This window comes from Alosa sapidissima, chromosome 5, assembly GCF_018492685.1.
Source record: "Alosa sapidissima isolate fAloSap1 chromosome 5, fAloSap1.pri, whole genome shotgun sequence".
Classification (NCBI taxonomy): domain Eukaryota; kingdom Metazoa; phylum Chordata; class Actinopteri; order Clupeiformes; family Clupeidae; genus Alosa; species Alosa sapidissima.
The window spans coordinates 37,799,558-37,814,866 of NC_055961.1; the positions used below are offsets into that span (position 1 = coordinate 37,799,558).

Genomic DNA, 15,309 nt, shown 5'->3' on the forward strand with positions numbered 1-15,309 from the left:
TTATGTTGTGTTATGTTTGTGGAAGCCAAGTCAATGTGATGTCTTGTTAAGTTACAGTATGTGTTTATGTAATGTACGTCTGTTTGTCGTATGTAGTATTCATGTGCATGTCGTAGTGTTGCATTTTCTGTAATGTCAATGATGTTTGCAAAAAAAAAAAAAAAAAAAAAAGACAGTTGAGAGTAGACAGCGAGTCTCATTCAAGAAAACTGTCAAGCCTGACGGAGAAGCTGATGCTGTCACTTAGTGAAAAGCAAGAGGAGAACTCTGGAGAAGTCTCCAGATAGTTGCCCCCATTGCTGTGTACTGAACGAGCAGACTGAAACTCCTCTTCCCTCACAAACTCCTGCCACACCTACCACTTTGTCCCACCCAGATCATTCTCCTCATTGACTCCAACAGCAAATTTGTGGAAGAGAAGAAATTGTTCCCACACCATCGGACAAAAAAGATATGGTGTCCTAACACAGAGAAGGCCTTAGATCTTCTTTCAGTTGAGCATTTGGGCAATCCAAGCCACATAATCATTCATACAGGAACAAATGACCTGAGAACTGAACAGGAGAGAGTTGCCCTATGACTCAAGAATGTGATGGAGAAGGCATCTTCCAACTTCCTGAGGCCAGAGTTCATCTCTACACTGCTGCCAAGAACGAACTTTCACCCAGACACCATCAATAGGATTAATGCAAGTGTATCCAGAGACTGTGCCATGAAGCAAAATGTTTACTTACTTAACCACAGCAACTTCTTTGATCATGTCCACCTGCACAAAAAGGCTATTCCATCCTTTGCCAAGACTCTGAAGGACGTCGCTCTCAACCACGCCATCCATACCACACAGAGAACCTCTCTGCCACACCACCAACAGAGGCCACCCGGTTCACCACCAACATCAGCGGCATTGGGGCAACTCAACAATTAAGTCGAGACCTCCTAAATATGACCATTCCACAACCAGACAAAAGCATCCAACATCCCAAAGATCAGCTCCTGCCCAACACTACAACCTGGTACAGGATCAGCAGAGCAACATATGGCTAAAAATAAAAAAGAGATGGTTTCTACAACCAAAGCTATCTTCTTGTGTGCAGTATATACACCTCCCTCTGAATCCCCCTATTACAATGATGAATATTTCCCTACATTAACCCTTAGAACCCGATTGACGCAAAGTGTGTCAAAAAACACACCCGTGATCGCATAGATATGGCAAGCATTTCAGATGCAAGAGGAGACACAGGGCTATCCGTTTGTACCAAGTATGTCAATCCTTCTGGCTTATAAAAACAGACGAAGTGACTACAAAATATTAACGTCATGTACAAAAACCAACGCTGCACACCCATTACTATATGCCACGCATGTCAGATGAAAGAAGAGACACAGAGCTATCATTTGATACCAAGTACATCCTTCTGGGTTATAAAACAGAAGAAGTGACAGCAAAATAATAACTTCATATAGCTCGACTTAAGGCCCATTCACACCAATAACGATAACTATAAATAAATATCGTTCTCGTTAATATGAATGACGACGTTCACACATAAACTATAACGATAACGACATGAAGAACGATATCGTTGGGGATCACTTTCAAAGCGATTTTCACAACGATAAAATGCTAATAGCCAATCAGTCACATTTATTAACACAAGGAGAGACTTTGTTTATCGTTGTTCAGTGTGAACGCTTTTATCGTTATGGTTATAGTTATCGTTATCGTTCTTGGTGTGAATGGGCCTTTACCCCACGTTTTTGTGGCAAAGCATGTTTATAATCCAACGCTATTGTGTATTTCTCTATGGCAAAGAATGTTCATAATCAGGTTTTGAGATCCTAGCAAATTCCTGCATGGCATCCAATTCAAGGCTTACATTGCATCCCAATTTGTTCGACAAAGAAACACCTTTTTTGCCTTTACTTTGTTCATGGCAATGCAGTAACTGCAATTTTCTGCAGCCAGCAGAGGGCATTTAGCCTACTATGCGTCCAGACAATATTGTGCGTCTCCCCTAATTCTGAAGCAGTGGGACCGCTAAATGAAGAGGAAACACTGAGAAGAAAGTTAATATTTTAAATAGGCTACATCAATAAAATATCTAATATGTGAAGTGAAACTGGACAGGCCATAATAACCTCTGACTAGTTTTAGGCTACTTATTGTTAAATTGCAATGTGAGCGGCAGCCAGCAGGGGAGGATACGTTGGCAGAATTATTTAAAAAGCAACTGCAACTACATTGTGCGTCTCCCCTGATTCTGATTTTCATGTCAAAATTGGTATACATGATGTTGAGACGTTGGTGATTCTAAATTGAGAAGCTTTTTTAGATATTTTGTAATGTGCTAAAATAGTAATATGATGAATTTGCACACGGACCAGGGCATTGTGCTGGCCCCGGTATCGAGGGCATTCATTTTTATGATTCCCGAAACCCCATTCATGCTCATTCAGGGATTCATCCCATTCAGGGATTTTTTCTTACGAACCGGAACATGCAAAAATGCTAATCAAACGCGTACAAAATGATGGTAGTAACTACCACATTCTATGGTAACATCACAGAACAAGATAAAACACTCCATTCTATGACCCCTTTAAAGATGACTGATAGTAGTGTCTAACAACCAAGCTGTTAATTGTTCTTCCATGTAGCAACACCATTTTGAGCCAAACATATGTCATATATGTACATACATAAATGTACTAGATGTACTACAAATGGGGGGAAAATATGCCTGCCGCTCAGTCCTGTACATTCTCTCTGCAAAAATAAATAACGCTTGTTAATTTCTCTCCATTTCCTACTCCATCCCCTACTCTTGCAGCTATTGTCTATGTTTTGTGTGCGCGTATGTGTGTGTGTTTATCTGTGTGTGTGTGCGTGTGTCTGCTTGTCTGCATGTGTGTGTGTTTTATGTGTGTGTGCGTGCGGATGTGTTTGTGTCTGTGTGTGTGCGTGTGAAGCGTTATGTCACAAACATTTATGACTTGTTTATAATGTTTATGACATTACCTTACCGATACTTTCAAGTAAAGTGTAACCAAAGATTCTATAGTTAACTAAGAAGAATCATAAGACGATTCACCAATGGAACGAAATGGCACTAGTTCCAGACTCCTAAATAGGCGTGTCAAAACATAAACTTGTTTCTGAATAACCAATAATAACATATAAATATCATTTTTTTATACTATTTTACAGTCATTGTTTGTGTGTGATGCCAATGAAACACTCTTTCAGACATGGAATGAATAATTTCATTTTGCCTGTTAACCGAGCTAGCTAGCTAGCTAGCTAACGTTAGCACAGTAAACGGAAAGTGAATGGGAATGTTCGCTAGCTAGCTAGCAGCTAAGGACTTTGGTTAAACTTATATATTGTTGCAAACTAACCTGAAATAACATACGTTCAGCAACTTTGTGGTTGTCTACTAGTTCTAGCAAGAAATATGTTAGGTTAGTTTATCAACCATCTCTGAGTCTAGAGCCTCTGAGAACAGGTGGCTGTGCACCAGAGCTTTGAGGAGACAGTGACGGATCACGAACAAAGCTATTTTTGTCTTTATTTGTTTTGTTGGAAAATACAATTTCAATGTCGGAATGTTAGGGAGACATATGGCTTGTAGAAAATGGGTTCATAACTTACATCGCTGAATGTAGGGCTAAGGGATTGGTCATATAGAGTGTCCCAGTGACTTCCGTTTTACTTCCGCTACAAGGGACCTATCTTTCAAAAAAATATGAATGGGAGTTAATGGAGAGATAACAATTATTTTTTTGGTCCAGTTTGAATTGTGCCACGAATTTCACATATGATGTGTGTGAATTTAAAAGATTAATTTTTCACGTCAAGAAAGTACTGTTGTTCGATAGACTTCAAAAGTTATGTTGGTTTTGTGCGAATCCGCTCAGTGGACTACATCAAAGATTGTTAAGGCGGAGCAAGATATTTCATCAGGAGCCACTTCCGGGAACCCGGATCGGGGGTCAAAATCCCCCTTTATGCAGAGCAGAGGCAGCGACTGCTCCATTGAAGTCTATGGGCATAGCTCAGAATTTTACCACATATGCTAAGGTCGAGGTAGAGTTAAGAATGTGAATTTTGGGCACGTTTTCATGATCCTCAAACCCTTCTGAACATTTCAGGTACATTTTTAGCATTTTTGAGCATTCCAGTCTGGAGAATATCGACTTTATATCAGGTGTGCGCCGGTTATTTATGCCGCTGCTGTTGGCCGGTTGCAACGTAGGCTCATCAATATGTCATCGACACGCCTCTTTATGCAGACAGGATTCGATCCCCATTTCGCGCCCATAGACATGAACTACAACGAAGTATCTTGCTCCGCCTTAACAATCTTTGACTACATCTGTCGTCTCGAACGATGTACGTTACCAACGTAATGAAACGGTAAGATTAGCTGTTATGCTAGTTAACGGTTGCATCTTGCTGCCTGCTATGTCACTTAACAGTATCTAATGTACAGTAGCTTGTACAATCTAGTGTGGCTGTGAATGAGCTAACGTCACTCTGATGTCACGACTGATGGGTTTGTAGTCATTGGAATTACGATCTTTCACAATGTTGTAATTCAATAGTTACGAAACAAACTGCAAATGTCTTTACATGAAAAATTGTCAAACATCATATGGGTAATTCAAGGCACAAGTCAACCGGGACCAGAAAATAATTTCTTTTTCGCCATAGACTGGCGTTCAAAATTTTTTGAAAGATAGGTCCCATGGAGGCAAACAGAAGTGGCGTCACTGGGACACTCTATTCCGAGAAAATTTTCATTTCTCCCATAGGAATACATAGACACTGGACCTCCCGCTAGACTCCTAAATGGGCGTGACAGCTTCGAACCCTTCGAACGTGCCAGCTTCACAGCGTGCCAGAATTGACCCTCTTGAATCGTTCTCCTCTTGAGCCCCCCTAGAAAATTATAGTAATAATAACAAATGTTTTTTCCTTTTTGTTTAAAGGAAATCATTGCAGGCATGCACTTAAGTCAAGGCTATAAATTGAAATAAATAATAATAAAAGTTGTCATTATTTCATTAGAATTATCTTTCGGGTTGTTTCCCTTAGCCAAGGGGCTAGGGGTGAGGTAGGGGTCATTGTAACGTTAACTTTCCTTAACAGTCGGCAAAATTGGATTGCAGGAGGATTAGCAGTGAACAGAGTGAAATTGTAAGTAGGTGTTTATTAGGGCTGTGCAATTAATCAAATTAACTGATTAATCGTGATTCTGACTTTAAAACAACATAATCGAATAATGATTCTTTTTCTATATTCAGTTTCACAACAATACTCTCCTTTCGTCTTGAGTTTACTACATTTATTCATTTAGCAGACACTGTTACAAGTGACTTACGTTAACTATATTACAAGGGCATAATGGTGGAAGCTGGGAATGGAACCCACAACTTTACAGGCTACTGAACGCTAACCCAACTCCTTAACCACTACACTACCACCACAGTTATTATGTGTAATATCTTTTTGCATGTATTTTTTCTGTTGGATTATATTTAAAATTCTAATTTAAAAAATGTTAAAAAAAATATTGAAAATGGATGATAGTTCCACTGAGTAATTGTGTTCGAGATCTCAATCTTAAACAAAATAATAATCGTGTTAATGATTTTTGCCATAATCGAGCAGCCCTAATGTTAATGATGTTTCACGTCCAATTTTAACACTACCGTAATGTAGACTAAATTCAACATTAGGTAGGCCGTAGAAAACGCAAGCTAGTTCAAACACCCCCCCCCCCCCCCCCCCCATATGTGTAGTGCTTCTTGTTTAGCTCATCAAACAATGCTTTTTTCTACCATGCTTTTGTATGTTAAGGGTACTGTATTATTTTCATTGTGTTGTGTTTACCTCTGCAGATTGTGAGTGTTGGCAAACATGTTAAGGGCTACCATTACATCATGGCCAATTTGGTGAGAGGAATTTGATTGTCTTGTCACCCATTCATTTGTGTTCCCTGTATATCATTCATCTCCACAGTCACTTTCTTAATGTCATAATTCTTTAATATCATCTGTAATACCACCTTAAGTGTTTTCTTCAAAACAAGGTGAGGGTAAGTCACTTTTGGACCAGTGACCATTTCAAATAATTGACTGTGAGGAAACTTATTTCATTATTGGCTCACGGTTGTCATTTGCAAAATTAATTACGTTTGTTAATTCACCCTTATCTGAGCAGTGTAAGACCTATACTGTACCTCTTTCTCTGGCTCTTTGCTTCCCCTCTCTTTTTGCTCTCTTGTCTCTTATTCTTATTCTTCTTTTCTTTTTTCTCTCTCTCTATCTCTCTCTCTCACATACACACACGCCACTCTCTTTTTGTCACCCTTTGTCCGTTTCCTCACTTCCTCAGGGCTTTAAGGACATCAATCTGGAGCGCTTCATGCACGGTGGAGCAAATGTGACTGGCTTTCAGCTAGTGGACTTCAGCAATCCCATGGTGATTAAGCTCATGCAACGCTGGAACAAGCTTGACCAGCGGGAGTACCCAGGGTCTGACACCCCCCCGAAGGTATGCTCAAAGTATTCCTGCTAATTTTTCATGTTAATTTCCTTTGAGAAGAATAAGTCCATCTAAATCTATGGCTACAATTTTCTGCAAAATGCATCTAAATTGAGTGGACTTTTTTTCAAGCTCACTAACAAGATCAGTGCAATTGACTCAACTACTCTTTGTAGTTGGGATACTATGGGATAGTAATATACTCTGTTTGAGGGACTTGCTGCCCTTTCCACACATCTACAGAACAATATAGACAGTCTAGACCAGGGGTGTCCAAACTACGGCCCGCCACGCACTTTAATCAGGCCCGCCGCATTTAATGAAGTTCATAGGCCACTTCCAATTTTTTCCAGTGATATACGACGTTGTGGTTAACTTTAGGCTACTGCAAACTGCTTTACACTCTTCTTAGAGAACGTTTACAATGTCAATGTCAAAACAGCTTGTTACATCGAGATACATAGTATCTCCATTGCAGCAGATCTCTACGTTATGCTACTCCATTTAATTGGGAATGCATTTGAGCGTGCATGAGAGGGAGAGAGCGCGGCAGGTTCCAGCTGGCTTGTCATTGTTGATAATTGAGATCTCATTTTTATAAGAAACTTTTAAAAGGAAATCGCGATGGCAACAGTAGTTCCCACTACTGACCATCAGCCATCAGCTTGTCAGAAAGGTTGGAGAGGTGAAGAGATGTGAGATATCAAGAGAATCAAGCCTAAAATTCATGCATACATTATACTCTTACAGACTACAGGGGTTGTTATTGTATCCAATAGATTACATCTACATCATCTACAGCCTAGGCTATTTTATTCACAATCCCCATAGGCTATAGTGGGAATAGCGGCTTGAAGGCTTACAAGATAGTTGTTTATACAACAATTGGGTTCTATGGAACTATTTATTTGTTTCTGATTGGCCGAGAGACGTTCCATGAGTTGGAATATCCCTGGACATTTCAACTCAGACTTTGCACAGCTAATAATAAATCACTCCGCGATAAAATGCAAAGATTTGACACAATGTTCTCATCCCAGCTCTCCACTATTTTAAGCAATGGGTTACTCCTTAGCAAACCATAACGAAACAGTGCTTCACCACATCTGTGGATTAAGGCACACAGTCAACTCAATGTAAGTACCGGTAAGATAAACGAGGATGCTAATTGTTCTCAGCATTGCCAGCATTGTGTAGGGCCTATAATATGATTGTCACTTGGAGGAGACTTAACGTAAAGGTTATGAACATAACCACGGTTCTCTGAAGGAGAACACGAGGCGTTAACCAATGGGAATACATTCCACGATCACGTGATCGCACTGAAGTCCTCTTATAGGTCCTGCTAAGGTTCTTCCACCTCCCTGAAAAAAATATGTACCTGTAGAAATATTATGTACTTGTGTGAAAGAAATGTGTATCTGTAGAAATGTTTTGTACACTTGTGGAAAAAATATGTACCTGCACAAATACTTTGTACGTGTGTGAATCTCCTACGCGACGCTATGCAATGCTTTCCTGCGCAACACTGAAAGTACGAGCTTGTGAAACTGATTTGCAATGCTCACGGACTTTTGACCCTAATTTTACTGCCTTTCTGAAGAGCCAATCAACACATTGCTTACTGCCAACCAATCAGCGTTTCCCACCGACCACCCAGATTTTGGTGCTAAACCGATTGGCTTCATATCAAAGAGTATACTCAGAGCCCGTCTATAATGTCTTATTAGAAATTCTCTTTGATTGGGCTTCCAAAATTATAACTTAATTAAGAGTGACGTGGTAGCTCAATTTATACTGTGATCGCAAAAAGGGTTGAAGCGGAGCCGTAATGTTAACGTTAGCTATTCCCATCCGCTTTTTAGACTGTAACGTTATAGGTTAGCTTCTAGCTATCTTCTAGCTATCTTCTAGCATCTTGACGAAATAGTTGAATTATTCATTCCATTTCCGAAAGGGTGATTCAGTGGTGTCATTCATGATTATAAACAGTAATACTGTACACACATTTATGTTTATCTGCTATTATTATTTGATATGAGAACACGTTTATTTTATCACCCTTTGCAAGCCTATAATAATAGCCTAGTGGACGGCAAAAAGGCGAATCAAATGAATGGGTTGTAATGGGACATCCACGGCTAGGAGATTATAGTGAGATTTAACCGTAGTAATGCCCTTCCAGGACTGTTGGTTTATTGTTTGGAATACAACAACATCCCATTTTCTTACATAGGTACATTTTGTTTTGTTTTCTTTGTGTTTCGGGAGTATTTCAAGCACGGTTATCTCGTCAGTTTATGAAGTCAAAGTCAAAAAGTCAAAGTCAAAGTGAGCTTTATTGTCAATTTCTTCACATGTTCCAGACATACAAAGAGATCGAAATTACGTTTCTCACTATCCCACGGTGAAGACAAGGCATATTTTACCAATTTAAGTCCACAGACAAACATAACATTCAAGTAAACAAAAAAGTAAGTAAATAAGTAAATAAGAGGGCACATATAATAATGAAAAAATAAGAGCAGCAAAATTTGGTTGAAATTGTGCATAGACAGTCAATAAAATACTAGTGCAAAGTCGTAGTTCTGTTTGACCTAAGTAAGAAACAAAGTGGCATAGTGGTGCAAGTTATGTAAGAGCAGCAGAAGTGTTGTGTTTTCAGGACAACAACAACAAGTTGTAAAGTGTACAAGTGTGCAAGTGGAGTAGTGCAGGCGGCCATTGTGGGTCCAATGTCCAGGATGTTATGTAGCTGAGGGTGGAGGGGGGAGAGGAGGGAGAGAGTTCAGCATCCTTACAGCTTGGTGTATGAAGCTGTTGGTGAGTCTGGTAGTGCGGGAGCGCAGGCTTCTGTACCTCTTCCCAGAGGGCAGTAGATCAAACAGATTGTGAGCGGGGTGACTTGCATCACTCACAATTTTGGTCGCCTTGCGGGTGAGGTGGGTGGTGTAAATGTCCTTCAGGGAGGGGAGTGAAGCACCAATAATCCTTCCAGCTGTGTTCACTATGCGCTGCAGGGCTTTCCTGTTGTATTCAGTGCAGCTTCCGCCCCACACAGCGATACAGCTGGAGAGGATGCTCTCAATGGTGCCTCGGTAGAATGTGGTCATGATGGCTGGTGGAGCACTTGCTCGCCTGAGTTTCCGCAGGAAGTACAGGCGGCGCTGAGCTCTCTTCGCCAGTGATGCAGTGTTGGTGGTCCAGGAGAGGTCTTCACTGATGTGCACCCCCAGGAATTTGGTGCTGCTCGCTCTCTCCACCACAGCACCGTCGATGGTCAGTGGCAGGAGTGGCAGCAGCGGTTGCTATAGCAACCATAGACTGAACAGGACGGTAGACTACCAAGCAAGCAAGCGCTTAGGCAAAGTCTATGGCAAGATCTGAATGTAAATGGATAAACCCGTTCAAGTGTTTTCTTTATTTCCTATTTCTTTCAATTCTTTAACTTAAGACATGTAAGAATTAAGCCTACTTATTCGCTGGGCAACATACAAACTGACGAGTTACATTAGCCCTAGCACTATGAGCTACGATAAGCGTCAGCTAAGATAGCTATGGCAGCTAGTTATTATTTCATGTTCCGATATGATATGCTTAACGTTTTGACTATGTTACAACTGATAAAAGCATGACAAATAAAGTAACCAAATCACTTTGTAATATTTAAGTCCAGAAATACTCATGGGTGCTCATTTACAGTAATGTTACGACCTATCTGCCCTTGCTGTTACCTCCAGTTTTAATAACTAGATCTGTGGTTTAGCACCAAAATCTGGGTGGTCGGTGGGGAACGCTGATTGGTTGGCAGTAAGCAATGTGTTGATTGGCTCTTCAGAAAGGCAGTAAAATTAGGGTCAAAAGTCCGTAAGCATTGCAAATCAGTTTCACAAGCTCGTACTTTCCATGCTGCGCAGGAAATCATCGTGTAGCATCGCGTAGGAGATTCACACACGTACAAAGTATTTGTGCAGGTACATATTTTTTCCACACGTGTACAAAATATTTTTACAGATCCGCATTTCCCCCCCACATATGTACAAAACATTTCTACAAATACACATTTCTTTCACACATGTACAAAATATTTCTACAGGTACGAAATGTCTTTGCACATACAGAACTTCTTTTGCACAGCTGCAAAACTTTATTATTATAGATACGCTTGTCATAGGCGCCGATACCGTGGTTGCTCCGTCTCTCGGGCACCCACTGAAAACATCGAGCACCCAAGTGTGCCAGCTTACAGTCCCGGCTAAATTTACATTAATTTAAAATCAAACATCGCAGTTTATGCATCTCTCATAATGTGATTGGATATGTTGCTGTCAATTCCCTACTCCATATACTAACCACCAATGAGAGCGTCTCTTGTATGAAAATTCCTGACACTTCCCACCTGAAGAATTAATGCAAGCCTTTGTCGGGTCTTCAGCCCCGAATGTTTAAAATGTATATAGCCCTGAATATCATTTTAAAAGTAGTCTGACAAAGCTTATTGTTTTGTGACACAGCTAAACACTGGTACCTCATAGAACGTCTATAACATAGCCTAGGTGGTCGCAACTCACAAAAGTAAAGCAGATAGAAAGAACTCACGCTACAACACGCAGACAGCTTCATGCGCAGGTGAGAGAGCGTGCGCGCGCACTGTGCTTTATGATTGTTGGCTTCTGATGGTATCTTGCTAATTCACTGAACTGCATTAGGTGACACAAATGGTATTGCCTTTATCTTATAACTCCTTGTCTGAGCGACTACCAGGCCTATGGTTTTTAAAAGTCAGATGTTCCCTGACAAAGACATTCGAATTAAGAATGTTTATTGACTTGAAAAATACACAAATTTTTGCAAACTCCCTTCATTCAACCCTTGAAGACATCGCGGTCTGGTGCGCTATGTAGATCGTTTCTCGTACCATTTAATTTCTCAGAATTTAGGTCTACTAGGCCTACAATAACGTCATCACCAAATACATCTTTTATTTTTAGTTGATCAACCACAAAGAGTAGCATAAGCCTACTGTGCACAGTGCACTGACGACTGTAGCAGCCCAAGGTAACCAGTTGTTGTAGATGAGAGGCAACCCCTTGTTTCAGATAGCCTGGACAACATGTTACCTGGGTGTTGCCTACGTTACTAATTAATGGTAGCCTACAATAGTTAATTGATTTGCGTAACATATTAGTTGGCTCAAAGAGTAGAGAATCAGGATGGAGAGAGTCACGCGTGTGTTGCTTTTGCGGGATCGAATCCAGTTTAATGCTAAAATATAAAATATATTTTTTCAAAACATATTTTTTACATGTCTTTTGTCCAAGTGGCTGTAATGTAGCTGAGCGCTCATGGCGTATGAAAAGCGACTTCAAACCGCCTAAAACAACTTGTTTGTGAATGTCTGACAACTGCTGCAGCGCATGCACGCGCAAGGAAACCAGTAGGTGGAGAAACCAGAAGGCACAACACCGGAATGATTTTAAGGTTATTTCGCATAGGCTACTCAATGGTGCTATTTCACACGCATTATAGCGACCCCCACTCACCGGGGTTAGGTGGAAGGTGTTAATAGACGATTGGCGTAGCCTACAGTAGACTAGGGCTGTCAAAATTGCTCAAAAATGACGTTCGAATATCCCCTCTAAAATAAACACATGTATTCGAATATAATGGAATATCTAGGCTATATTATTTGCGCATTATGTCAGTGACGCGCATCATGTCATCTGTTTTTAACTTTTTGTATGGTTATTGCTTGACAGGGGGGATCGCAAGCAGCTTTCAGCCATAAGGCATTTCCTAATTCACCCGACACTGATATTCAAAATGTTGAAACTATTTCGGCATAGCCTATAAGCAGTTTAATTAAATGTAATGTTAGTTGTAAACAAACAGGCTACTTGGTGAGGCTTGGCCTCACAGATGCGCTCGTGCCTTAAATGGCAATACAAATCTTCACGATAGGCCTATTAACTGACCGCCGGATTCACGTTGACTGGGGGGCAGGGGGGGCAATCAGACATTTGTTCCCAAGGGTCTATGAATCGTTAACCCAGCCCTGCCCCCAACGAACGCAACTTTCCACCTCTGAGACAGCTGAAAAGAAGTCTAGAGGACTCCTAACTCACTAGACCTACTTACTGTAGGCTGCGCAAACCACAAGCCTGCATTCGAGGCAGGCCTTCTGTTGAAGAATTTTATATAAATCCTGCGCTAACAGTAATCCTCCTACCCCCGCTACCACAGCTGTGGATAGTGTGGCATGCTCACGCTTTATGTATCCTTCTTGCAAACTAGGCCTATAGCCCAACCATTTACATCTTCAAAAAATAACAACTTGCCAGATATGCCTTCATAAATTTGGGCTTCATTCAGCATTTTGTTCTTCCACTGGAAATGACTCTTCTACATTTGCTGCCTGCTGCATCCTTTCTGTTTGTATTGTTTAGAAAATGTTTGACGTCTTGAGTTAATGCATTAAACATTGTTTGCTGGTAACCAGCCACAAATAGCCTACAGATTCTTGCGTGCGTTCTCTCCAAAATGTGCCCGTTCTATAGGCTATCCAAGTGCATAATTCTGCGGCATAAAGCAGATGTATTTGTGTATTGTACAGAAAAATAAAAATAACCTGTCAAGCAGTCAATTGACTACATTGCAGTCAATAAGTAGTGCAAATTATGAAACCAAAACGTGGGTCATAGTTGTCTAAGCCTCTGCTGTGAGGCCAAACCCATGAACAAAGACGCATTGATATCTGCAATAGTTTTTTTTTTGGCGAAACAAGCTCACAACCGAACAAGTCATACTGAAGGGAGAGGCAGCTGGCATGTGATCTCCCCACGGGCCAATGGATGTACAAGTTTTCTCCTGTGCCTACGATATTTAATCCAGTGTTTTGTCAAGTTGCAAAATGCTATTCGTTTTAACAAATTTTTATGATAGTATGAAGTACTTTTTGTATAGGGTACTATCTTAATTGCTTTATACTCAATACTTGACCAATGGCTATTGCATCTGTTTATTGAAAGTGAGAATGTGGCATGTGATATACTGTGTAGGCTTCATAAAATAAAATAAACAGATTGCTAATGGCCTACAAGCTGATCTGGGGGGCGTTTCCCGTACAACTACGGAGGTTAGCTTTTTACTAACAGGATGCATCGTTCAACTAACCAACATGTAAGTTACGACTGTTTCCCAAAACTGTCGTACTTACATAGTACTGTAAGTTTGGACCATGATAGTTTCCAAACCATAGGCGTGCATACATAGACACTAGTTGGTGCTAAAGCACTAGGAAGTTTGCCCTTTATCAACGAAAATGCCCTTTTGAAACTTGTTTTTTTTTTTTTTTTTTTAATTATTAATATTATTAAGATTTTACTGAGGTCGGTTTTGAAATGATCTTTTGAAAACCTGAGCCATTAAAAATGACTGAAACAATGCCCCGAAATGAGCCACCTCCTTGCGCACACCCGACCAGCCTAGCTCTCTTCCTTTGTCACGTGAACTCGCGTGGTCGCGTGCAGGGCACGCCAGATGCGCAGCACCATAGCAGTTCAGTAAGCGTCTTCAGATAGCGGGCATGGTCGCTGACAGGCTGCTTCTCCCGTGCCCCATCAGCCAGGTAACATACAGATCAAGCAAAATCTTACAGTTTGCCCTCTAAGCCCACATGTAATAATTGTGCAGTAAAATGTCTCATTCAGCACCAAACAAGCATTTTTGCCATCTGGTCACCTGATAAACTAGTTAGATGAAGCTAGATAAAGTTTTACGTTGTAGCCCAAATCAATGACAGATAACGTGATGACCACATACAAATAATTTCGGTAGATTTTGCAAATTTTTGTGTTAATAAGAACGTTTTCTGTTGTATATGTTTTGTTAGGCAACATGTATTAACACATTAATTTGTGACAGAAGAAACGGGAAGTTCCCCATTACCTGTGAAAATGCCCATCTGCATTTATGTAATGACAACAGTCAGTAGCCCACTATAACTCCTTCTCGTACTGTTTGGTCTCTTTATTGTCTTACAGATCAAGTAAATCGTACAGTTTTCCCGCTAAGCCCAACGTGTAATCATTTTGTTGTGCAGTAAAATGTCTCATACAGCATCAAACAACTAAGCATTTTTAGCTGACTGGTCACCTGATAAAGTTTTACGCTGTAGCCCAAGTCAATGACAGATAACGTGAGGACGACCACATAGGCTACAAATAATTTCGGTAGAGTTTGCAATTGCAAATCTATGTGTTAAGACGAACGTTTTCTGTTGTATAGGTTTTGTTAGGCAACATAAATTAACACATTTTGGTCTCTTTATTGTCTTAATTGTATATTGATTTACTAATTGCAGCACAATTTATAATTAAGTGTTCCATGTGCGCTAAAAAGTGCCCCCCCTCCTGAGCACCTGCCCCCCAAAATGTCTGTGCACGCCAAACTTCAGTAGTCTGGACTAAGGTGGTTAATGACGTTTAGTAGCACGTGAACGGGCACCTGCACATACTTCTGTGGCGCATTGCGTTAAGGCCGGCAGATGACAGCCGCCGTTGCACAGCAGTTACCAGTCCCCTGTCCAAGAGTTCGAATCTGGGTTAAGACGTTGACAACAATATTGACATCGTTGTTTACCTAAGTTTATCTTTTGTGCAGATCATATTATCAAAATCAGAATCAGCCTTCTTGGCTTGGTTTGCGTAAACTAACAAGGACCCCCCCGCCCCCTCCATGAAAATCAAAGGCTACAT

General features: G+C 40.6%; 1 protein-coding gene across 6 annotated transcripts in view; it reads left to right on the forward strand.

Annotated features, from left to right (window-relative positions):
* LOC121708557 (glutamate receptor 4-like) overlaps positions 1-15,309 on the forward strand; it is a 169,391-nt gene that overhangs the window by 84,660 nt on the left and 69,422 nt on the right. For 5 of the 6 annotated variants that reach the window (XR_006031699.1, XM_042091293.1, XM_042091297.1 and 2 more), the window contains exons 5-6: positions 5,908-5,961; positions 6,404-6,562. Coding sequence is in view for 5 of the 6 variants with exons in the window: in XM_042091293.1 (XP_041947227.1) it covers positions 5,908-5,961; positions 6,404-6,562 (213 nt within the window). In the remaining variant the exon portion in view is untranslated. The remainder of the gene's footprint in view (positions 1-5,907; positions 5,962-6,403; positions 6,563-15,309) is intronic. The other variant, XM_042091294.1, reaches the window with a different exon arrangement.